A 27,196-nucleotide genomic window follows, 5' to 3' on the forward strand; every position below is an offset into this window, starting at 1 on the left:
GAGGATTAGTGGCCCGAAATCGTGGTGGTAGTACGGAGCGAGCGCAGCGAGGTCCGTACAAAAACGACCGAGGACCAATATTTGACCAATATATGAGGGGAGGCGATGTTGAAGCTTTGAATTGATCCACGCATCGCTTTTTTCTTCTAGCATAGCATAATACTTTCAGTGTCCCTCCGTCAAATGATGTCATCTGTTTGATAATCACCGAGCAAAACCGTGCCACAGTGTTTTTCACTCACGACTGAGTCTAATGATTTTCCGGGGTGGGGGCGAGTCCTCCCACAGTTGTATGTCCGCTTGTTAGTGAACACTCTTCCAAGGTAACATATTCTATATCATCTACTGAAGGAGTTTTTTGAAAGTGATTCTCGTAGCCAAAAAACCGCGAGAAGGAAACAACTAATTGTGCTTTTGTGATTGAAATTAATTCGACCTTGCGTGACAAACGCTTGAGTATTTGAAATCTACATTAGTATCAGGTTGTTCCCCGTCTTCAACGTCTTCGGTAAAGAAAAACAGACGCCCTCCGCTATGTTGCAATTTTCACAAAGTTCAGCCTAGTTTTTTCGTGCGGACATGAAAATCCCCAAAGTAATTTTCATATTGGAGAAAATGATAATATAAAATTTGCTACATAATGCGATATTTGGATCTTGAAATATTGGCGATTTTTAAAAGCGCTCCGTGAGCTCAAAATGAAATGAAGTGACCTAACCGAGAAATTAAGACATGACAAGTTTTACTTACCTAGGTAGCATTCTTGACAAACACAGTGGGACGGATGCTGATGGAAAAGTGAGAATTGACAGAGTGAGAGCAGCCTTCCTCCAAATGGAGAATATTTGGGCGTAGCCTAACCTGGAGAACACCATGAGAATCAGGATCTTTAACACCACAGTTAAACCTTTCCTGTTGTAGATTGCGGTGAAATCTGTAAGAAAACAGTAAAAATCCAGCTTAAACGCATGCTTTCAGCGACGTTTGGCTAAAGAATAAAAACCCTAAAAACGCGCTAGTTTTGTACTTTTAGCAAATTTAGCTGTTTTCCAGCTAAAAACGCTGCAAACAAGCCAAAACGCATTCTTTTCAGTTACACTAATATAGAATCTGCAAGAAACACCGTCATCAGGCAGAAAGACAAAGTTTTCAACGAAATTCAGCCGAAAGCGTGTAGAAATGGCTCATTTTGGTCACAACACGCTCTAATAGGGCTCAAAAACACGGTTTTGCAAAAAGTATGTGCAGACGAGCATAAACGCACATTTTTTATTCCATTGCGTTGATATCTGTAAGAAAACACAATATCCATGTGAAGTGCAATGTTGTCAGCGAAATTTTGCCAAAAAGTGGAAAGCGCTACGGTTGCGCTTAAAACAAGCTCAAATTGGGCTGAAAAACACGGTTTCGCAAAAGGTTTCTTGAAACAAGTGAAAACGCATTTTTTAAAAATAGATTTCGCAGAGCTCCAGTGAATGTATTTCTAGCCCTTCACTTTATTAAGAATTCCCAGCACTGGCTGTCGAAGAGGTTATCTAGGGGACTAAGGGACCAGTCTGTGTTGGAGAGGAGACGGGGGCGGGGGGGGGGAGTGCTCCAACAAATTTCTCCAACGTGTCACCCTCCGCTGATAAGCGTAGAAAATTAAAAAGACGTCACTTTCAACTCAGGGTAAACCTGTTATTTCTTACTTGTCTTTCGACAATTCGCGTTTCGTTATTGATACATGGCGTCCTTTTGAGAGTTTTCTGTTATCTAACTCGGTAACATCTGCTGTGATTGCATATAATACATGATCTTGGCAACTCTGGCTACTGAAGTACGAAATCTATCTTGCACCTGTTTTTCTCGCTGCGAAAGTTTGATTTAAACGGAGACAAGCTAGAACAAGATTATTTTTCAAACTTGATGATTACGAGAGACTTAATAATGAAGATGTTTATAGAAACCTAGAAAAAATAACTGGATCTCATTTGTACATGTAAATTACAGAAATTCATTACAAACATCAATCAAGTTTTCTCGTTAGTTTTAAAGTTCAGTTGATGTTGTTATTGGCCTTAAAGGGGCTGTAAATGGTATCTCATGTCAGCCTATGGATGAATTTCCTACAAGGTGGAATTGAAGCAACATTCTAACATGAAACACAACAATAAACTTTATTGATCTGAAAAAGGTATTCATTTCACAATCTAGTAAGACCGTCACAGGTTCACTAAGACAAAATGTTAACATGAAAGTTTTTGAAAAGACTTGGATATTTCTTGAATTGGATAACTCGTACAACAACTCAGGTTCTAAATTAAATACACAGCTATGTTTTCCATTTTTCCACTTATGCTGCAACAAGCTGACAAATCTCTGTAATATATATGAAAGTGAGAGTGAAAGTGAAAGTGAAAGATTCGATACCTTAATAGCAGCATAGACTGAATTGCTAAAGTCTATAGTGTTACTAAGGCTGACATCGGACGTCAGCATTATCAGGCGCTTCTGGCGCCATTTTCTTCACGTGTGCCCCTAAATATTGAAGGGAGAAGGCAGTAAAAACACGAATTAAAAGAGGAGGGTGCCCATTAAATTCAGTTCTAATTGTGGATGGATCCTCTCTTCTCCAGATTCCCAAACTTTAAAATTCACACAATTAGTGACCAATTCCTTACATGTATGTCAATGTTTAGTCTGGATATCAGCATTTGTAACAGCACCTTTCACTATTGAGAGCTTGAGCCTGAGTATTTAATGCCCTTCAAATAACATTACATCTTGTAATATCGGTAACGACAATGTTGCTATTTACAGTAAAACTTTATGCAGGTCATCACACAGTTGTAGACAAAAGAAGTCAGGTTACAGACTCCCCTGCTACAAGTTTTGAGGGCTTAAGGTACAAGGAATAAAGCTGGAAGATGGGCATGGTGCCTCCTTCGTCTAAAAAAGACGACCAGTTTTGTAAGATCAACTATAGGCCCGTAACTGTGCTCCCTACTCTTAACAATATTTTTGAAAGGCTTCTATCGGAGCGGATGTGCGAATGCTACGATGGACTCTTATCAGATTTCATAAGCGCCTGTAGAAAGTTTCATAGTTGCGAGACTTCTCTGCTATGATTGACGGAAGACTGGAGGATGGTGCGTGACAGGGGGGAGTTCGTTGCGGTAGTTTCTACGGATTTCTCCAAAGCGTTTAATATCATTCAGTATGCACTCCTCCTTTCGAAACTAAGGGCCCATGGTATGGACGACAAAATTTGTGCCCTAATTAGGAACTATCTCTCTGAAAGAACTCACAGAGTTAAAGTTAGAGACGCCTCTTCGACCTGGGAATGCGTCAAGCGTGGAGTTCCGCAGGGGAGTGTGCTAGGTCCTATACTATTTAACATTTTTACTCACGATCTTTTCTTCCTTGTCAAGAAGGCCAAGTTGAACGCTTATGCGAATGATCATCAGGTCTACTACTCCCACGTCGATCCGGCAGCTCTAGAAGCATGCGTATCTTTTGATGTTGGGCGGCCAATCCGTGGTACCATGAAAATGGGATGTTAGTTAATTGGACCAAGCACCAGAGTCTAGTTCTCGGTGATACGGAGCATGGTTTTTCCTTCGCACTAAAGGACATGTTAGACATTTTTGAATGGAAACATATAACCTGAATTTTTGTAAACATATATCAAATGTATGCAAAAAAGATTAATAATCAGTTCAATGTCATGTTGCGCTATCGAAAACTCATACACAGGGAAATCTTAAGCGTATACTTGACTGCAATACATACATACATACATACATACATTTATTGAAACTCCCTTCACAGGGCTTTTCAGTCACATTATATTAAAAATAACAAGATAAGACAAAGGAATGAAATGTAATAACTAATGAAATGAACTACAAGGGAAATGTTACCATTTTTCTTTTGTCTGGCACTTTTGTGGAGCACGCGATGCGGATAAATTTGAAGCACTAATTAAAGGAATACTTAGATTTATACTTGGAGATTACTTGTCTCTACACACCATTCTTCTTTCAAAAGTGAACTCTACGTCGTTGTGCAACAAGCGCGTTCAGAATTTCCTCATACTGTTATACGAGAGCTTGTTTTTCGCTCCTTTTCCTGCTTATCTGTTTTTATTTGTTATTCATGTTTTTCTCGTTGCCATGCACCCACCAATAACGTAGCTCCATTTTCTGCCTTTAAAAGCACACACAACCCACAATTCCTCTATTCGCTCCGACGAAGGGCTGACGCTCGAAACGTCAGCTTTTGTAATCATTACGGTGGCCAATTTACCATTTCAACTTTGTTGATATATCCAAATTACCTCTTCCTATAATCTTCGTGGTAACTACATTATGCTCTTAACTCCTTTTCTCACCTTTCAGCTAGGCAGTGGAATGCACTGCCGGACCTTTTTCGTTATCTCAATCTTTATGACTGTGCAGGTCATATGGAAGGTACATTCCCGTATAGGAACGGACATTTTAATTATAAACAGTTATTGGTTGAGGTTTTTGTGATATCCGGAATAATCAAGGTCGAGGTAAGTGTTATCAGCCGAAGCCGAAGGCTGAGGTTGATAACTCTAACCGAGACCTTGATTATTGCGGGTATCACAAAAACCTCATCCAATAATTGTTTTATTATACATTGTTTTAAAGAAAATAACGCCAAACGCATTATCGCCGTGAACACAGCCTATTTTCCAACACTTAGAAATGTACAACTCAACTGTGTGGTGAACAAATTTTCACCATCTTTTGGGCTAATTCTTTTTTGTGGTGTGACTCCTGGATATTTTTCTCTTTAAGGTATTCGCAGAACAGTTCCTTCGCCACTTTTGTCGATCTTTTAGTATTTTCCGAATCTTCATCTTCGAGTAATTTCGCAATTTCTCGCTGGGTCGATGAAGCGAATCGAGAAGCCAGTCTTACTTCGCTGTCCGTGAACTTGACATTGCTCCATCGGAAATCATGCATTGCGCACGCAACCTACAGATTATTCACTAATCTGTAGGTACAGATTACTGAATAATCTGTAGGTTGCGCTGTTTCCCAGAATTAACTGTTAGCGTTTAGCCAACGAGAAGACAGATGGTGACTACAATGTTTAATAATCTCAGTAAACTGTAATTGTCAGAATATGAAACCAGGATGTACTTACTAAGTGCTCAAGTTTCCCAGTTAGTCACCTTTGTTACTGTCATGTTCATTCCTTTTGGGTTGTCTTCAGCTGAACCATTCTGTTTCATGAGAAAACATCAAATGCCACTCACATATTCAAATAATTAACTGAATCAAAAGTTTTTATAACCTGCTTCCTTTGATTGTGCTCCAGAAACAGTAATGGATGTTGAAGAGAAAGGAATAAAGTCGTATGAAGGTGTTCCTTGCGGTAATAACCCTAGTTATCTAGTGGGTGGAAATAAGGCCTGCAAAAAAATTCAGGCCCGTACGGGATTTGAACCCATGCGATACTGGTGCAGTGCTCTACCAACTGGGTGCTGGTCGAAGTGATATAAATCAATGAATTTTGAATATATGAAAATCATAAATATGTACTGCAGTTTCATGAAATATAAACCAACAGTAAGGACCGGCTCCCAGCTCAGTTGGTAGAGCACTGCACTGGTGTCACAGAGGTCAGGGGCTCAAATCCAGTATAGGCCTGAATTTTTTTCCAGGCCTTATTTCCACTTACTAGATAAATAGGTTATTACTGCGAGGAACACTTTCATATATTTCATGAAACTGCAGTACACGTATATTATTTTCAGGTATGAAGAATTCAGGACTAAACTTATCAAAACGTTCTATTTTATGAGAAAAACATTTGTGAAGCCATAATTATAATTACCTTTCCATGTAAGCAAACCATATTGAAACATAAGATATGAATAAATTTCATCTCACCAAGTTTAAATGTAGAATCCAAGATCTAATAAAGTTGCTTTTGAATGGGAAAAGCCTCCCTGTGTTTCTCCTGCCACTATCATTCTAATTGTCACAAATCAATCTAAAAGAACTTCAGCAGTAAGACTTATCAGAAGATTTAAATAGTTCACCTCCTTATCTCCGACAGCTTAGAAATTAAACACAAAGGCCACCAGCAGCAGGTTTTCCCATTGTAAGTGTTTCATAACATCCAGCATTCATCACATCATTATTCCACAACTGTATTTGAAAGCAGGGGTAGATTTTAATCACTATGATATCAATCATATCCCCACTTTAAGACACTTAGTCATATGGCTGGGAAAGATGGCAAGTAAGTAAAACTGTATTATACTCCAGTCAAAGTGCTCTTCTGTAGCATAAAATTCCAAAGTCATTGAAAACAAGTTGACTTTGTAATTCAGTTTTAAAAATAGAAATGTGTAATACCTCTTTACAAGGATGAAGCAGCAATGCCAGTTATACATTTTGAAACAGGACATGCCAAAAAACTTAAAGATGGTATTTAATTAAAATAGAGCTGCTAAAATATGGCATATCTTTTTAAAGAGACTTTAATCATTGGCTGGCACACAGATGTATCAGGAGGCTTTTAAAAAAACAGGGCAGTAACATTGCAGATTTGGGAGAATCATACTATATCAAGTAGCTTAATGACACCTGTTTACGTGAGTTCACTTTGGAAAGAGAACCCTGTAACACTTCATTTTCATCTACACACACATGAATTAAAACAAAATTTAATTGTTTTCGAGCACTTTAAGGAGTAAATTAGACTTTAAAGTTTACATCAAAACTTGGAAACTCTTTAAAATAAAATACATCAGAAGCATCTTACCTAAATTTATATACCTACAGTCGTATGAAAGTTGGAAATGTGCCTCATTCGTGGTGCAGATACGAATCACTAATTCATATTGCGAGGGTGTAATTCAATGATATTAAGGGAGAATATTCAAGCAGGTTAGAGTCGTGTGGTTCGTGAATTGTAAACTGATAATGTGAAAACATTTTGCTGGAATTCAGCTTTATGTACTTGTGATGTTGATACGAATTTATCGTTCGCGTTCACTTATGAAATTCCGTGGGTGTAACTCAATGACCTCAACACAAAATAACCGTTAGACTAGGTAAACGGATTCATGTACTGTACACAGATTATGTGAGAAAAATTGCTATTGAATTTGAAACTGTAAATAGCAACTACTAGTTACGTTTACCATGGTGTTAATCAGCATGCTTGTGAGCATATTGAAAGGACTCGCTTCGTTTCAATACGCGATCACAGCTCGGGCACATCTTGCAAAATACAATGAAAATCAGCTTCCAACGTTAGAAAAAAACGGCAGTTAAAGGCCTTATTCAAAATGGCGGACGCGCGGTTGAGACCTGAACCGAGTTCGCCAAAACGAGGCTTAGGAGGCAGAGGATTTATATAAATATCTGCCTTACGAAGTTTAGCAGATATTTGTTTTCTGCACTTTCTGTATAAAACGTGGTCCTCGCTAAGTACGCATTCCGGTATGTCTCTTGTGTGTAGTTATTTGCATAGTGGTATATAAGTCTGAGGTTAACTGGTATTCATCCTTCGGGTTGTGAACGCCATCGCATACAGAACTTTAATTTTGCGTAATTATCTTATAGTGCGGGGAGTTTGGCCATTTGAGCGCCTTCTGTTCTAAGCCGTCTGTTGCGCCAAAGAGTGACTCGCGCCATTCTTGACTAGACGTGGATTCAAGCACAGAGAACGTTCTTCAGCATTCAGTTGAGTTCGATTTTTCTTCCTTTTTTGGGTAATTACGACGATTTTAATGTTAAAAGCACTAGGAGCGGTGTCAAGGGTCGTTTGAGCGCCTCCATTGAATTTTGGAAGAGTACCTTGAATGCTCCTGAATTTGTGCTTGACACCATCAGGCGTGGGTATAGGCTTCCTTTCGCGGAATATCCGCCCTCGTGTTTTTTGGTTAATAATAGATCGGCCTTTCAGCATTCTGAATTTGTGACACAGGCCACCTCGGAGCTTTTAGCCAACGGTTGCATTATTGAGCACAGTGTTCCGCCATTTTGCGTTAACCCCTTGTCAGTCGCATAAAGGGAAGAAGCTGCGCTTAGTCATCGATCTTAGGTACGTTAACGGCTTCCTTGTGAGCTTAAAATTTAAGTACGAGGATCTTCGCTCCCTATCTCAAGTCCTCGAGGAGGGGCACTGGTTCTTTACATGGGACCTTAAGTCGGATATCATTATATTGATATCTGCTAGGAGGATCAGCGGTATCTCGGTTTTTCTTGGCAGTTCAACAGCGTGCCAAGATATTTTACCTTCGTAGTTTTGCCCTTCGGCCCTAGCAGCGCCTCTTTTTGCTTCACCAAATTGTTGCGTCCGTTAGTCTGTCGCTGGCGCTCTACGGGTCACAATAGCTTTATTTATCTCGACGATGGGCTCGGAAGTCTACCGGATAAGTGTTCCGCCGCAGCAGCTGCCATTATCCAAAAGAAAGAGCTCGACTTCTCAGTTCTCCTTGTGAATGAAGACAAATCTCATTGGCATCCCATGCAAGTAGGCGAATGGCTGGGTTTCGTGATTAACACTATTACTATGTCTTTTCATATTCCTGAAAGGAAGGTGGAAAAGCTTAAGAGTCTTTTAGGCTCTGTAATTGGAGATACGTCGTCCTCGTATCGAGAATTGGCCAGAGTCGCCGGTTCTATAATTTCTGTAGCCTTGGCAGTGGGGCCCATTTCACGTCTTGTAACCAGGAAAATGTACCTGGCAATTGAATCACGATCCGCGTGGGATCACACCCTTCGTTTTTCTCCGGTTCTTTTGGAGGAGTTGAGATTTTGGTACAGCAATATCGACTCGTTTGACGGCTATTCTCTTCGTCCACCCCCTTATTCGTCGACGGTTATTTTCTCTGATGCTAGTGATGTCGCCTTCGGCAGTTTTTCGGCCTCCATGGACGGCGTAATGGCTAGCGGCATGTTCACGTCTGAAGATCCTGGTCAGAGCTCCACGTACCGCGAGTTGAAAGCTATTTATTATGTTCTATTGTCCTATAAGGAGAAGCTGAAGCAAAAGAGAGTAAAGGTTTTCACCGACAATCAAAGCGCTGCGAGAATAGTTTCTGTTGGCAGTTCCAAAGCTCACCTCCAGTCTGTTGCTATGAGCATTTTTTATTTTTGTTTTTCAAACGGGATCACCCTTGAAGCACAGTGGATTCCCAGGTCGCAAAACGACAGGGCTGATCTCCGTAGCCGATTTGTTGACGAGGACGATTGGCGCGTCAATCCTTCAGTTTTCCCCCTCCTTGATGCTAAATGGGGTCCTCATACATTCGACCGCTTCGAAACCTATTACAATGTTCAGCTCCCTCGGTTTAACTCGAAGTTTGCCTCTCCCGGATACAGTGGGGTCGACGCATTGGCACAAGACTGGAGCGCCGAAAACAACTGGATATGTACCCCAGTTAGTCTGATCGTCGATTCTGTCCGTCATCTCATGTCTTGCTTTGGCCGCGGGACATTCATCATCCCTGAATGGCCCTCCGCTCATTTTTGGCCTTTCTTGCGTGAAGGGTCTTCTCGGCTTAGCTCGTATGTCGCAGAAGTGTTTGTTCTGCCTGCAGTCGAGGATCTACTATTAGAGGGTCCTGGTCAGAAGCAGATCTATAAGTCTCGACCTTCTATTTTTTGTCGTTGTCCGAAGTTCAGAATGTTGGCTTTGCGTTTAGATTTTAGGTGAGTTGTCTAGCCTTCGTGGCATACTTTTTGAGCCCGGCGGTGCACTTTTTCCGGTATCTTTTTTGGTTACGCATATTTGGATTTTTTGCCGCATTTTAGAGCCTGATTTGGCGTATGTTTTTAGCCTTATGTGGCGTGTCTTCAGGCCTAGGTTGGCTATGTTCGGCTCGATGGGGGCCGAACATAGCCAACTTAGATTTGTTTTAGATACATAGATTTGTTTTAGAACATAGCCAACTTAGATTTGATGGATTTGTTTGGCCTGTAATGGCACCTGGCCTGTAGTGGCACCTGGATTCACTTTGCAATTTAGCAGATGTTCTAATTTCCGGGATTTGGAGCGACGCGGCAGCCTCGGAGGACCCATTACTACGCAGCTTGGTTCCAGATCTTCTTGATTTGCAGTTGGGATCCAGGACCCCGTCTACCTTAACCAAGTACAAGTCAGGCTGGTTGAGATGGCGCGGATGGTCGTCCTCGAAGATTGGTGTCCCTGTCATTCCGGCGAAGCCCTTGCACATTGCACTTTTTATTACAAAACTTACGAACGTTTGCCTTGCGAACAATACGGGTGTCTCCCCCATAGAAGCTGTTTTTTATGGCATTAAGTGGGCCCACTCTATGGCTGGGCTAGAAATATGTCCAGTCAATCATCCCCTTGTGAAATCTTCTCTTGAGGGCGCGAAAAGAAAATTGGCGCGTCCTGTTAACCCGAAGGAGCCTTTATCCCTAGATACGCTGCAGGCAATTGCCGAATGTTATGTTGCGAGTAATTCTCTTGCTACTCTTCGTTTTTTGTTCATATTGTTAGTTGGTCTCTATGGGTTTTTTCGTATTGATGAAATTAACAGTTTTTGCCTTAAGTATGTGACCATTAATGCTGACCATATGTCTATTCATGTCTCCAAGCGAAAAAATTACCTCTTATCTTGCCAGGTCCGGGAAATCTACGTGCCCAGTTTCCATTACTGGACGAATTATCCAGGTTTCGTCGCAGTGTAGTTCATCGCTTCCGCTTGTTCGTCGTATTGTGAAGTCCAAATCTTGCGAGTATTTCCACGCTAGCAAGGGCGTGTCTAATTCTACTCTTAGAGAGGAATTCAAGAAGTACATCCGGCCCTTTGTTGACGACGTTTCAAAGTACGGCACGCATAGTATGAGGTCTGGTGCAGCGTCGAATGCCGCTTGTAGGCGCATACCGGGCGATTTATTGGATATGCATGCTGGGTGGAGGTGTCCTTCCTCGAAGAACAGATACATTAAACATACAATTAAAGATCGTTTAAGCGTTTTAAAATCGCTTTTGCTCTGAGGGTATACTTTATGCTAGTTTACAGTTTACCCTTGCTTAGCTGAAAGACCTTTTCTTGTCATTAGTTTGCGATTATTTTGTGCTTTTTTTCTAGTTTATAACTATTGTAGTTATAGTTTACTATTTACTGAAATCAATTTATTTATCGTACTTATTATGTCCACCTATTTGCTGTTGCCTAGAAGTCCTGGTGGGGAACGAAAGTGGTGCCTGGCCCGTCCCAAATTTCCTGTCCTGTGTTTTCCCTACAGGGTTTTTTGAGGCAGGTTTTTTCTAGCCCCCCTGACTCGCTTACTCGCAGTTGACAGATCCGGTTACGATTATAATCATACATCTCAACTGTAGTTAAATAAACTGATTGATGGCGTTGCTCGCAGCCCACAATCCAATGTTCTCCATGATTTGTTGTGTCTTGTTTTCATTTGGCTTTATTCGCTTAAGTTAGTGCAGAAGTGGAAATGTCGATCGTTTCACTGCGGGATAGGGTGGATCTTACGTTGTTTGAATATATCTTGTCGAATGTTCTGTTAAGTTGAGTGAAGAAGACATTCCCGGTACGTCTTTAGAGGGAAGAAACCCATCAGAGCTCAACAACGACGGCCTGAGGTTTTGCCTAAAATGCAAGGGAGACAAATGCAAAGGGCTGAAAACAACCGGGCTTAATAGACCTACAACCTCTCTAAAGGGTAAATATCTTAAAGGGAAACGCTTAACCAGGATGCATTACGCGAGTAATGGTCTTTCTTAGTTAAACTGTCGCTGTTGCGGTCCAGAAAGATATATTTTCCTAAGTGCAACGCTTCTACCCACAAACGGCTGCATTGATGCAAACCACATTCCTTGTGCAAATACATTTATTCACTAGCGCTATCCCGACTAACTCTCTAAATTTTTCGCTCTTGGAAGCTCCCTGGCTCTGAAATCTTCATCGATTTCTCGATAAACATAATGAAATTATTTTTAAAATCGTTTGTTCAGGTTTGTATGCTTTTTGCTAACCTGCCGTCAGCGGGCTAAGAAATAAAAATAGTTTTTAAGTTCAGTTCATAACTGCTTTAAGTTGATTTGTGCTATTCCGGTTTGACGTTCATAGCCGCAAAAAAAAAACACTAGCACAATTTTTCTAAGAGTATAGGCTGTATCATATAGTCAATCAAGCTACGTAAACGGAAATCTGAACGGAAACCACAGCATCTTGTATCGCATTCATTGGAAGCCCCGGCGATTTTCGCGCTGACACTGGCATCATTGTTGATTCACTGCTACCTGATTGGTAGGCATGCGGTTCGGATCAAAGCAGCCGTTTATGGGGAGGAGACTTCAACGGCTGCGAAATGCTGCGGAACCAAAAAAAACAGCGCTAAGAAAACGAGCTACTCCAAATAATGTATAGATTTCAACGCACTAGTTTTATCCTGCTGAGGTATAAAAATCTCAATCTTTCATCCAATCCTTGAAATATTTCAAACTATTCTGCATACGTCCCTTTCTCTCTACCCTCCTCATGTAATTTTGCCACACAGGCTACCTGTGGAGGGTGCCTGGATTGCACAAAACTTCAATCTGTGCCAGATTTCATTGAAACGTGTCAGTGTCGAAATTCGGGTTGTTAAAAAGATCTGAATCGTAGAACTTTGTCCGCTCGTCGTTTGAAACTGTTTTCTACTTTTAGTGGTATCGTTCAGGCTTATTGTACATTCATCACCCGAGTCAAGCATTTCTGATTTAGCTGAAAGAAACGATAAGGCCTGGAGATAATTTTCCTACAACAACCACCTGGGGTTTGTGCCGTCTGTCTGGAAATAGTTATAATTATTTTTCCAGCATCTTGCTGTACGCTATAGCGGTCTACTGATACCTGCAGGTGATAGCTTTGAAAGATAAGCGGTCTTTCTTTTATTTCTTTTCTTTTTCGTGGGAAATAACGCGATATAAAAGTTGAACTTGCATTACCACACTGTTCGCGCAATTCAGCGTTAATCAAACGTGACCGTCACCCGGGCAATTCACAGAATAAATAGTTCATTTCTCCCCTCCAATTTTCCTTTCCAAAAATAATCCAGCTCCATTTGCCCTAAAGATGCACCCGAATACATTTTTTTTTACCGCAGAATCGAGATTACAAGTTTCTGGACTTGTAAAATTTTGTAAGGAGATCTGGGGTGGCGGGGGGGGGGGGAGTGGGGGCTTATGAACGGTGGGAGCTGGTATACGATATAAAAGACATTATAGATTTCTCCTGTCGTTATGTCATATCTAGCAACGTGACATGTAGTTGTGAAATACTAATAATAATCAACTTTATTATCCAACTACACCTAGACGAGTAGAAATAACGCCATAGACGATTACAAATATTACGCGGTATTTGTACTCATCTATTGTAGTACCGGTTAAACAGGTTTTCTCGCATCGCGCAAGCGAAGAATTGGATTGTAGTTACGATAAAAAAACAAATGGCGGACAATTTGAATCATATTTCCGACGACGAAGAGTCACAATGGCTGGCAAATATAGATCCAAGTTCATTAGATGAATCGAACGAAGAAAAACAGCTTGACTACCAGAAAATTTCTTCATTTAATGAAGAAAATAGAAACAGCAGCACAACAACGCGCCAATTCGTTCCGCTTCGCATACTTCTGTCACGCACTCCCCGTAAATTAACATCCGCGAAATTCGCCCGTACTGATAAAACAGTTCGGCGTGTTGGATGATAAATAACTTATTAGACGCTTTGTTGTTTAGTATCGCTGAGTATTTTTACTCGTTATTTGTATTTTGACTCGCCCTACGGGCTCGTCATAATACGGTACAACTCGTAAATATACTCGGCGATACTAAACAACAAAAGGTCTAATAAGATATATTTATTTTTCGAGGGTGGCACTTGACAGTATAAAATACTGATAAACTCGTGGCGCTCAAAAACAAATTTAAAATAAACACAAATACATAGGAATAATGAAGTAATCAAAACTAGGCGATTAAACAATTGAAATATGAATTATCTAATAATTAATATAAAATATATGAGAATAAAGTAGAATAGCTTAAGCTATAGTAAAGTGATGAATATCTTTATAGGACTCCAAAACATACTTACGTAAAGACTTCTCTAAAATTTCTAAACTAGAGCTACTCTTAATTTCATTGGGAAGTGGATTCCAAAACCTAGTGGCTGATACTTGAAAAGCCCTAGCACCGTCTGATTCCTTTTTACACTTTGGAAAAATTAAATTCAAAGACCCATATCTACTTTGTGTCTCAGTAACAAGTTTGTCGATGTTTTGTTTGAGTAATTCTAACATATAATCGGGACACACCCCGTTCAAATGTTTGCCCTAGCATCAGCATTGAGAATAAAACATGCGGCACGCTTCTGTAGCCTGAAGACCCTATTTAAATTATCAACAGATGTAAATACCCACACACTAGAGCCATACATCATGGTTTGTTTTATCGTGGCATTCTAATAAAGAATTCGTTGATCTAAAGGTAAATGACGCCAGACTTTGTACAATACAGCACTACGCTGTGTTAGCTTCTTACATAGACTATCAATATGCTCATTGAAATTAAGCTCAGTATCAATAATTACGCAGTTTATGAGACTGGACTTACTCGACCTCGACTGAGTTGACATGGACAGTGAGTGAGGTGCCGCTCATCTTCTTATGTAAACGTTTGGCAGCTAATAACATAGTTTTGGACTCGCTATGTACAATTTTATTGTCTGTGGTCCATTTTGCAACTTTACCAACATCAGCTTGAAGAACTTGATTTAAGGCTCCAGGTGCAGATTACCACTGATAGTAGTATCATCCGCATATCTGCCTGCTGCTGAACGTTCCAGTATCTTTGGTAGATCGTTGATAGATATAAGCAACAAGACTGGTCCCAGGATACTCCCTTGAGGCACTCCAAGGTTTGCGTTTCTGAGAGTTGAATGACACCCACCGATGTTTACATATTACGTACGATCGCTATGATAAATTTCAGAGAGTGAACCTTAATCATTCACGATACCAGTAGCCCGGAGCTTCTGTAAAAGAAGTGCATGATCGATAAGATCGAAAGCTTTTTTGTAGTCAATCATCACCAGGCCAGTAACATTTTCCTTGTCCAGATGGAGTAAAAGCTCGTCAATCAGTCGTATGAAGGCTGTCTCGGTGGAGAACGACTTTGTACAATATACCGTTTGATGTCAAGAAGTCACACGGATAGTAGCAAATGTGTTTTCTCAAGTAGCTTAGACAAGACTGGCAGGACCAAGGCTGGCCTGTAGTTGTTACAGTCTGATCCGCATCTGTTTGTTCTGAACACAGGCGTTACTTTAGCTACTTTCCAGGCAAAGATTTTATTTGATATACATAGATGTCACACTATATTCAGAGATGGTGGTACGGCAGGAGTAACAATCTTTAAAATCTTGGCGCTGATGCCATCATCATCTGTTGCCTTGTGACTTGGAATGGATAAAAGCAGTTCAGAGACTCGTTTCATAGTTATCCTCGGGATCGCAAATGCATATTCAATTTGATTAATGGCACTTGGGCTCTGACCCACATGTGTGTTTTTGGTAGAAATCAAATTCTTTGGATAATCAATAACGAAGGCATTTAACAGTTCAGCCATACTAGTTTTGTCCGTTATGACATTGCCGCTATCGATCAACTTTTCAATACTAGATCGAGATTCATCATCGTCACGTGACAAACTCTTTATGAGATTCCATAGCTTCCTGGAGTTTTTGTTTTTGCTGATTTTATTCTTAAAATAAGCCTGATTTGTCCTCCTTATCAAACTGGAGACACTTTTTAGGGTTCGTTTGTGCAGGTCCCAGTCTCTTTCCAAATTACTCTTTCTTTCTTTAGTGAATGATCTCTTGTTCTGATTTCATTCAAAATATTGACATTGAACCACTTTGGTTGATTTCTGCGTTTTACTGGTTTTTGTTTCAGTGGGAGATGTTCGTTAACTACTGCTTTAAGAATCTTGTACCAAGCGTCAACAATGTCATTCATGTCGTGAAAAGAAAAGCGCAATCCCAAGGTGCCGTTTTGAAGGACTCGAAAAACGCGTCTTTGTCTAGGTTTTTGATGTCCCTGTAGCTTACGGTATTGAACCTGCTATTGTTACATCTTGTGCGATTATATTTCCTCGTAACAACAATAGGAAGGTGATCGGACATCCGAGAAGGGATTACGCTAATATTGTTTAGGTGTTCAGGATGACTGCACCAAATATGAGCCAGGCAAGCCTTTGACAATGGCCTTGTGATGCTGTTTACACCTTGGGTCAGATTGAGGCAGTGTACAATTATCCCAAGGTGGTGTTTTTTTAAATCAGTGGAGGATAAAAAATTCACATTAAAATCTCCCAGTAAGATCTCCTTGTTGAGCAAATAGGCATTCTCAATATTACTTCCCAGCATTTTGTCTTGCTCCGTGTTATTAGACGGAGGGCGATAGACACCAGCAGTTAGGATAGAGCGCTTTGATTTAGAAGGAAAATCTTCAAGCCATGAGGCCTAGTTTATCGTTTTCCAAGTCCATCCGTCGTTTTTGTTCTAAAGAATGCCTGATCCATACCATGCTGCCGCCTCCGCTCTTTCCAACTCTGTCCATGCGGTGTAAATTAAAGCTGGAGAAGAAGTGAATGCTCGGCTGGGCTCTTAACTGTCAGGAGAGGAAACATTTTCTCCAATGTTATGCTTGCCTAGAGAGCTCGAGCCACACATCACAAGATTATCTTTTCCGATTTTCTCAATGTATAACCGGTAGATTGTTATAGCTTGAGGTAACATTAGGTCATTTTTGCAGTTCCTTCCTCTTGGAGGCTCTTTAGAGGCTTTTTTCATGATCAACTCAAATTAATTTTTTATTTAGTGTGCAAATCACCATATTTACAAGAAGAGAAATACTCACTTCTTGTAATCACGAGATGATTGCGTTCTGCGCAAAATGTATTTTTCCGACACTGGAATCAAAATAGGTGGCAATAATAATGAGGATACATTACTCATATAACATTTTTAAAGACAATTTCTGTCTTTGATATGCCAAGGTAGGACGACTCAATTTTTCGCAATAATAATTTCAAAAAGGATGTGTCTATTCTCAGAAAAGCTTAAATAGTATAAGGCTTGAATACGTCAGGTTATTTTTCGAATATAGTTTATGTTTAACTCATAGATGGCGTGGACAGAACGAAAAGATGTCATGTTGGTCAGAGAAATCTTATTATCAAACAACAACAAACATATGAAACATATGTATCAAGGATCGTGCACATATACGTATAAATCTTATTATGTGAACCCTTTAAATTCAAGACGTAGCCCGACATGGAGCCGAAATAACGCAAAATTTGAACACACATCTTGGTATCTAACGACAAGGATACGCAAGTCGTCTAAGCAGCATACACAAGCTTTCCATTCCATCAAACACAGACCTCTGCGAGCAACGGAAAACGGGTGGAATGCCAGGGGCGTCTGCCAAAGTGGACAAATCACTCTTCTCGACACGAAATTCCGCTATGTATTCTTCGTCGCTGAGATTGTCCAACAAGAATTCGTCGTGGTTGACGTACGGAAATGGTGGATTTTTTGGCATAGATGGCGTAAAGAATATCAAATTCATTTGCCTTTGTAACTCTTTTAATAAAGGAAACCAAAAGTAAATCTTGCTCTTCCTTCAAGCTCGACATGACCGGACAATGCCAAGAAATCGTGAGCTCTATTCTGAATTTTAAATTTACCATCAAATTTGCGAAGCTCGTTCGGCGCGGCGTCGCGTTTTTGTCACGCACTTTGCTTAAGGATGGCAACTCCCAGTCGCAACTGCAGCCTGAAGCCGTTCTATCCTCAGTTTCGTATCGGTCGTCACGTCGCCGTCGTCAACGAAAACGTCTGTTGCTTGAGGTTCGTATTGTTTCGTCGACACCTTTTAAATGCGAAAATTGTAAGTTGCATATTTTGCTCTTCTCCTTATGAAGACACATTGTATTTTCAATTTTCTTTTGACAACCTTGCCGTTAATTCCGCTCCAATCTTTTCCCTTGCTTGCCATCATCTGTTTATTCATGGAAAAAGAAGCTATTCTCTTTTCAGACATGGACACGCACTTTACTTTAAATAGTACGATCGCTGATCAAAACCTTGCTAATTCTCCATACCACAATAAACGACTCGAATCACGTGTGGTTTTAAAGTCAAAGACGTGCATTTTACTTTGACTAATACGATCGCTGATCAGAACCTTGGGCTAACTCCGCTCCAATCGTTGATATTCCTTGCTATCCTCGCCTTTCAGGCGACTTAAAACATTTTGCTTTCTCGGTAATATAACAGCTAGGGAGAAGCTTAAGAGCATTCCAATCTTGGGTAGGTTCATAACAAAATGAAATCACCTTTCGACTCCTTTGACACTTTTCAACACCTTTAGACTTTAAGGCTTCACTATCACTGTTGCTGATCACCCCTTTTGCAAGAAGTGTTTTTTTTTCACATTAAACCAGATGCAGACATAGGCAGCCCAAGCTCACTACTAGAAAAGCGGACGTGACTCTTACCGTGTTGCGCAACGCTTTATATTTATAGAGGTTTCTATGGGATGTTATCGGTTTGCCTTAAAAGAGATAAAAAAATGTCTTGTTTTGAAATAAAATGGACTTACCTTATTACCTTGTTGTTTTCTTTGCTGATTCTTAGCGTCTCAGGCCATTTTCAAGCGTTTTCAGCGAGTTAGCGCTATGTTGGTGTTCAACTGCTAAAAGAAAGACTCGCCGAAAACGCTTGAAAATGGCCTGAGACGCTAGGAATCAACAAAGAAAACAACAAGGCAATAAGGTAAGTCCATTTTATTTCAAAACAAGACATCTTTTCCTCTCTTTTAAGGCAAACCAATAACATCCCATACAAACCTTGCCCAGCCAAAAAAATAAATCATGACGAGCTTTGCTCGAGAAAAAAATTCTCAGCAGGCATCGTAAACTGATGCCGAGGTTTGGGGAAGAAGGTGTTGGGTGGATGTCATCACATTAATTACACAACAATGTAATTACACAGATTAGCGCCCACGAATCCACGAGAGAAACGCGATTGCGTGCGAGTTAACGCGGGGTCATCTGTTGGCAATGAAAATCAAAATCATGAAATGAAATGAAGCTTGCTGTGCGCGTAATGGTCATAAAATACTGCGTTTTCTCTGTTTCTGCCTGTTTCCATATAACGACATTTCTAATCACGTAGTCTTTCAAAGATCCTTCCTTTTCACAGAAGAGGCAATACCTGCGAGGCGCCGTATTCGAAAAAGCCTCTCTTTCGATTATTTAGGTAGGATTCTTTCGCTTGGTTTACCATAAAACAGTAACAAAAGATATCGCAATTTTCATGTGCCGTACGAGCTGAATAACAACCGTATCGAATTTCCAGTATTGCGTCACATGGTGGATCGATCAGTATCCACGCTTTGCGATCGTAGTACACGATGTTATTGTTTTGGTACAAAACCTGTGGCGATCGCACGACTTGGCCTCGTATCCTGGTTAAATTCTTACCAATATTATAATATTAAACCTCGACGAGATTTTTAATGTCCAAATGTCGAAAAGCATCATGTTTTCGATTTCGAAACCATTCGAAATGAAGTCATAGAGGCAGTCGGATTTTCGACGTGCGGCTTTCCACCGGCTAACTTAACCACGCAGAGTCTTTGCAGGATTACAAGTGCCACACTTGACCCTTGCCAGCATTGGTATCTACTTTTGAAAGAGGTATGTGACGTTACTTTGCGTAAATATTTCATACGCGATGTACTTAAGATATTTCCCGGCGAAATCCAAAGTGTGGCGGCGCGGGAACTTCAGCCGGTCAAATCATTGTTCGGAGTAGTGGGGTTAGCCAGGACTCCCGACCTCGTTCACGTTGTGTTCACGTTCGGTCTAATAGCTGGTCTATCTTCTTCGTACTAAAACAATCCCCGACGAACTTATTAAATCTGTCGGATTTATGACTATCGTAAATCTGGTGAACTCCGCCACACTAGACTTTGAGCCCGAAGGCGCGAAAAATTTATCTTTTGGTGCCAAACTCAGTCACGACTCCGATGAGCTCGCTTCCTAACTTACCGAAAGATCAGCTAGAGTAGATTCCCTTGGAGTGGAACTGAAGAAGCTTCGAACACGGATCTCTCATCTCGAATCAGCATGGAGTCAATTTTACAGACCCCTTTTTTCCACCTCAATGTTCGTACCTTGGCTAAACCGAGGCTATCGGGTCTAGCCCGCTGTAAAGCACAAGGAAATAGAGAGGGAATGTAGGAGGTAGTTTGACATTTAGATAATATTCTGTCTACTTTTGAGAGCTGTTATCCATGGTGAAGCATTGCATAGCTTTTGGGTGTCAAAATCGAAGTTCCAAAGCGGAGTGCAAAGACTTATCATGGCATTTGCTCCCACTGTCAAACAGGAATTTGCTGGCACAATGGCTCCTGAAACTGCGTCGAGAGAACACTCCGGGAAACAAAACCTCTTACGTGTGTAGTCAGCATTTTGAAGCCAGTTGCTTCATAAAACCACTAGGACGACAAAGAATTCGTTTAAAGCCAGATTCTATACCGACAAAGTTTATTTTTACTGTCGAAAAACCAAAGAGGAAAAAGCCCGCCGATCGAGCATCGTTGAACACAAAGAAAACAAAAACAGAGAAATCGCAGCAGCATTCAGTCTCCGAATCGATTAACATCAGGAACACACGGATTTGAAATCTGGTTCAGATGGTATAGAAACTGATAATCTAGAAAGTGAAGGTTTAGTTCAAACTGGAGATGAAAACTGGGAACATCAACTTGAGTGAAAGGATGACTAAGTCATGTTTACTTGAGACATGGAAAACTAGGGAGCGCAATACGTATGATGCACGATCCTCGCAGTAGATAGCGCTATTTAAGCGATAGCGAAAATCAGAACTGAAAAAAATCAGGCCTGTACGGGATTCGAACCACTGACCTCTGCGATACTAGTGCAGCGCTCTACCAATTGAGCTAACAAGCCAACTGGGAGCAGGCCGTTAAGTTGATTCGTAATAAACCCGTGAAAGTGATAAATGAGATACAATGAAATATATGAAGTTCATATATTTTGAACTGCGGTATTAGATACGTATGATGCACGATCCTCGCAGTAGATAGCGCTATTTAAGCGATAGCGAAAATCAGACCTGAAAAAAATCAGGCCTGTACGGGATTCGAACCACTGACCTCTGCGATACTAGTGCAGCGCTCTACCAATTGAGCTAAAAAGCCAACTGGGAGCAGGCCGTTAAACTGATTTGTAATGAACTCGTGAAAGTGATAAATGAGATACAACTTCATATATTTCATTCATTGAAATAACAAAACCTGTTTCACTGACTTTGCAATCTAGTTTGTTTTCATATTGCCATATGATCTTCTTTTCATCTTTCAGTTCCTGTTTCATTTTATTGCTTTGGTACTGACCGTTATAGTGTAAAATTTCCTTCATTGCTTTTGTTGGGCTAGTAGAACGCTTTAATAATGCTCGCTTGCTCTGAGACGCTGTAATACGAACACGTCTGTGTTCAAACTATGCCGGACAGTTACTTTGAGCTTTTGTGGCAAGTGCAATGTTCTGTCTCTCTTGATCAGTAACCGTGAGATTTCTCTTAATTCTTTTTGCCGGTCAAAAATCTCTGTGAGTGAGACAGGGTGCTCTTTAATCGGAGAGATAATTTCATTTTTATTTTGGTCACGTTTCTCACCTGATAGTAGACAAAAGAAACCACAATTTGGTTTTACTATTTTGATTTTATCAAGCAGTTCTCTGTTGACTTTTTTCGAATCATTGTTCCTTTCAGATGGACGTCTTGGATCATTCAAAGGTTTGACATTGATTCTTTCTTCTCTTCTATAAATCTTTTTTGAGAAATCAATTTCATAAACTGACTGAGAGTCAAGCTTCCTCTTTCTCGGCTGATTCCGACTCTGCAGTCTTGAGGTACACGTTTCAAATTCCCGTGTGCACTCAAGTCTCACAAATTCTTCAAGTGCATAACAAAGAGCTCCTATATGTTTACAAGAACCACGTGGACCTTTGCCAGCTGGGCAAGCACAGCTGGCAAATGTGTTGTTACCTTCATGTCCACAATTATTACACATTGAGAGCTTCACGTTATACTTCAAGTTTTTTGTTCATTTCAGGTAAGCAGTCACATCAAATAAGTACGTTCTCATCGTCGTCCCGAGCGATTTCCAGTTTTTGGATGTGACCATGTCGAAACAAACCGAAAGCTTTGCTGCTGACATTCTTGTAATCTTTTTTAGAGTCATTGTCTTTAGCTTTTCTCTCAATAAAGTAAGACACGATATTTTGAATATTAAATGAAGTGACATCGTCCTTCGCGTCAACCAGTGAAACCCACTGTGCAGACTCAGGGAAATCACAATTGACGGTCGCCGTTTGGTCCTCTGGTTTACTTGCTGCCAAGTGTTGCCACTTCTCCGTAAAATTATTCTCCCAACTATTTTTGATATAACTGATGACCCTGCGACAAGTAAAACAAGTCGATATAAAACTCATGCTTCGAAATTCCCTCTAAGCAATGGCAATAATTATAAGTGACAAAAACTAATGCAATCTTATAAATACCTTTGAGATAACTCAGCCTTCGTAGCTTCGGACCGCGCGCTACCATCTTTCGCCGTCCCTTTTCGGAATGACAACCACTCTTTTAGTCTTTCTTTGGTAAGATTCCGTGGGAAACTACCACTAAGTAACTGAACTTTCTCCTCAGCGGAAAAGAAGGCTGCTTCTGGAAGACTTTTGGCAGAGAGCATAGCTTTTTTATCACTTTCTCATACAATCGCAACCAAGTCTGATCAATGTTGACCCAATAGCCTCGCTTTGATGTCTGCTCACAGAAATACCGCTGGATCGTTTGGGTGGCGTACACAACTTCGATAAGAGCGACACCGCGGAAATACGTTTTCGTGACGTCACAGTAACTGGTCAGTGGTCATCAACTTTACGCTGCCAGGCGCTTCCATATGTTTGTAGACTGAGTTCGATGAAGATATCGACCTTTCGCGTGGTTTTAAGTTGGAAAATATGCATGATACTTCTCCTTGTTTGTTATATTTGATCCTTTGAATGTTTTTTTAATTCTAAAACCACGTCTTAACAAATAGCGGTATAGGGGAGTCATTTTGTTTGGAGTTGTGTGCTGTTTGCTGACTTGGGCTGGCCGTCCAGTTACGAAGCACGATCTTGGCTCTTCAGTCGCCCTCGCCTTCAGAATTGTCAAAAACAGCGATAGTTATCCAGACAAAGCAGGAGATTAGTTCTGTAAGATAATTTTCCAGCGAGTCTGAAGACTGGTGGGATTTTTAAGTGTTATTAGCATGAAGCGATACAGGTAATTATTGTGTTGTGAAAATATTCATACACTCACTTTGCGCCGACGTACGGTGCCCTTCCATTTTGGTAATTATTCGCTTGGATGAGAATTTTACCTTTATAGACTGATTTTTCGCCATTCCACCCTTCTGGTTTTCTGTGCCTTTAAGAACGGGTGTCCGTAATCAAAATATGAAAACATTTGTTCATTTCATATACTTGCAGTTTTATCAACAAGTTATCTCGTGAATAGGCACAACCAAACGTGCTAAAGACATGTAATAGAGATCTACTATCAACTGCTGTCAATAAAGGCTTAATTCAAGATAAATTATAAATGAACCGATCATGTTGGACGGTCTCAAATATTGTATATTTTCAGCGCCCTCAATCAATCGCCTATATAATAATCTTTGTCGAGCCTTAGCGCAGCAAACAATTCACAATTTCTTCGATTTCCACTTCCTTTGTAAACATCACTAAACAAGCGTTATTCTGTTGTAACAATAGCTACTTTAATTTCCCAAACAGCTCTAATTGTGTTACACGAAAGCATTTTCAATGAAAGCCACTTTTTTATTGTTATTATTATTATCATTATTATTATATTTTTATAACTCAGTCATTTGAAACTTTTACAGGCACATGTATGTTTACCTGAAGTATAATCCACTGTCTTGCATGTGCATTGCATTAATTTATGCAAATAATCAACTACTCTTCTTCCATTCATTCTTTTTAAGATTAGCTTTGCTTTGCTTTACATACACATCACATGCTCTGCCACTGTAAGGATAATTATGATCCCCATCAGTAATATTACATCATATCCCGACAGAACATTGTTATGAGACATTCCTATTTGACTTGTAGCCATTTTCTTTCAAGGTGGCAAAATATATGTATATTGCCAAAATTAGTTAAGAATTTCTTATTGACTACAACTAGTGCAGCCAGACCAGTGCTCCCCTCCCCAGTAATAAGTTGGGAAAAGGACATTTGTATGGTGCTATCATTGTTTACGTTTGGGAATATCCCATCCCTGATTTTTATTTGACTGGATGGGCACTGCAGTACACAGGCTAATTACAAGCTTTTGGTTACTCCTCATGACTTAGTGTTAGTTAACTGGGAACTGACAACTGACTTAACCTAATCAATTTTCTCCTGAACATTTTTAACAAACAAATTTGACTTCAGAAATACTTCTGATAACTTCCCTCTGACATTTCTAATTTGGAAGATTAATCATCATAATCATTATGTTCTTTCCACCTCCATAAACACCCAACATAAGTTCTTTGTTTATAATTCAGGCAGCTTCTGAATATAAAAAATCAAGTTTAGAAGATAGTTGATTTATTCAAGGCTGTTGCAATATAAGGAAAGACAATACAGTGCTTTATTCACATAAATCAATTAAATTATATTATTATAATTATTTTACCTTACAGTACATTTGTTTTTTAAACGTTTGTTTTTTTTAAAATTTGTTTTCTAGTAGTACCAAGATGGTAATGTTACTTTGTGAATCAGGGAGCTATATAAACCAGAAGTATTCTGTTAGCTTACTACATTTTACGTTGCAGATGGCAGTAAGTTAGTAAAGAAAGAAAAGAAAAAGCAAAAAGAAAGAAATAAAATGATTAGTGAGGGAAGAGCAGCATAAAAAAAAGACATACTACAAATTATTCATAATTGTGACGGGAAACAAATACTTGCTGGGAAAGTAAAATTATCGCTCAGAAAAAAAATTACAGCTTAGAAAAAAAAAATACAAACTAAGGTGGAAAGTGAAAACTTAATTTATTACCATTACAATGGACATTTTGTACTTAAACATACCTCGGTTTAGTCTTCCTCTAGTTGAGCCAATTTTTGGGGGCATCAGTCCTATACATGTTACAGTCATAGGTTTTTGGGCAACTATGATGATGACTGATGTTGACTGAAGACTGGAGGTCTGCAGTGGACAGAAAAGAGCTGGTAACAATATTATCTGCTGACATGAGTAAAGCATTTGACTCGTTAAGCTATTCACTCACTCTAAAAAAGCTGGATGCCTACGGTTTTAATAGCAGTTCACTTGAACTGATTAGATCATTTTTTGATAGCAGGCTAAACAGAGTAAAAATAAATGGCCACACGAGTGAATGGAGAATTATGGAACGTGGTTGTCCTCAGGGATCGTCATTTGGCCCTCTCCTCTGGAACATGTTCCAAAATGATATGGCATTTCACATCCCTGACTCAAACCTTACGCTCTATGCTGATGACCACCAATTATATGTGACAGGAAAAACCTATGAAGAAGTCGAATCTACTCTAGTGACTCAGGGTCAACAAGCACTGTTATGGTATAGGGACAACTTCCTCTTGGCAAATCCAGATAAGTTTCAGTCTCTTACGATTAACCCAAGAAACATAGATGCAGATAAGAAGGGCAGCGTTCTCACCATCGCCAATGACGTGATCAGGAAAACTGAAGAAATCAAGCTATTAGGAGTAAATATAGACAAGAACCTTAACTTTACACAACACATTAGCGAAATATGCACTAAAGCCAGCCAGAAAGTAGGAGTCCTCATGCGCTTGCGTAACCTAATACCATGCCAAGCTAAGCTCATACTGTATAAAACAGCTATAATGCCACATTTAACATACTGTCATTTAGTCTGGAACTTTTGTAAATCTTCAGATGGGCGCAAAATCGAACGCATCCAAGAGCGAGCCCTGCGTGCGGTCTTCAAAACAACAACAGAGACATATGAGGAACTTCTTAAGCGTGCTAAGTTACCTACGCTTCATAATAGACGCTTACAGGACATAGCAACACTAATGTATAAAGTAAAGAACGATCTAGTACCCAGCTACATATCTGAGATATTTACTCGAAAGGGTACTCGTTATAACCTTAGGAATAGTGACTTTGAAATACCACGATTTAACACTATACGCTATGGTAAACACACACTAAGGTATCAAGGACCATATATTTGGTCCAAATTAGAAAAAGGTATGCGTGAACTACCAAGCCTTAGTATCTTTAAAACTAGAATCCGTAGAGTTGACCTGGTCAGCCTAGTGGAAGACAGTGGCAATTGCTGCAATCTTTGCAGCACGTGATTTTTTTTTTTTTTTTTTGAACACTGTTGATATTTCTAAATATTTTAAAATTTTAATGCATAGTTTATCGACTGTATTGTTACTTATTATGATACTGTACATAGTTGTTTTTTTTTTTTTTTTTTTTTTTTATTAATTTAGTAAAAGTAGGTGTCCCCAATTAGCTCTATGAGCTAAATACATTGACACGGTAATAAAGATTTTATTATTATTATTATTATTATTATGATACACACAATAACGACTGGGGATAGGGTGTCCGTGCAACACGGGCATGTTTGTCTTCTCGGCAAATCTGACCGGAATGCCGTTGACATGCTGATTTATACGGTTCAAGCCACTGCTTTACAAACCTGATGGTGCAACGTCCTCAGCCATTCGAAAACCGTTTCATATTTAGCCTTCGTGCTTATGCTCTTCTATAAACAAAACTTAGTTGCCACGGAGCCGCCAGCGAAAAACCAACAATTTCATATCGTGTGCAACTTCAGTTCGGCTTTGGCAAAATATATAATTGAGCTTGAGAACTATCCAAAAGGTGAACGGAGTTTCAAAGCTACGTTTACAGTATTCTTTCTAAGTTTTGCCTTTTTACGCTGTCGATTAAACTCACGGCGAAAACATTGTAAAAGTTAACGGCATTTTA

At 39.9% G+C, this 27,196-nt stretch overlaps 1 protein-coding gene and 1 pseudogene across 1 annotated transcript; one reads left to right on the plus strand and one right to left on the minus strand.

Annotated features, from left to right (window-relative positions):
- Nucleotides 1-732: 732 nt before the first annotated feature.
- LOC148730626 (uncharacterized) lies at nucleotides 733-11,378 on the plus strand (annotated as a pseudogene).
- Nucleotides 11,379-21,755: 10,377 nt separating this feature from the next.
- LOC111331039 (uncharacterized) lies at nucleotides 21,756-22,969 on the minus strand. Its single transcript, XM_022936061.2, has 2 exons — nucleotides 22,678-22,969; nucleotides 21,756-22,573 (listed from the first exon to the last, which is right to left on the minus strand). Exons 1-2 carry the CDS (start codon nucleotides 22,863-22,865, stop codon nucleotides 22,243-22,245), a joined length of 519 nt encoding a protein of 172 aa, XP_022791796.1. The 5' UTR covers nucleotides 22,866-22,969; the 3' UTR covers nucleotides 21,756-22,242.
- Nucleotides 22,970-27,196: the final 4,227 nt, after the last annotated feature.

This window comes from Stylophora pistillata, chromosome 5 (genome assembly GCF_964205215.1).
Source record: "Stylophora pistillata chromosome 5, jaStyPist1.2, whole genome shotgun sequence".
NCBI lineage: Eukaryota > Metazoa > Cnidaria > Anthozoa > Scleractinia > Pocilloporidae > Stylophora > Stylophora pistillata.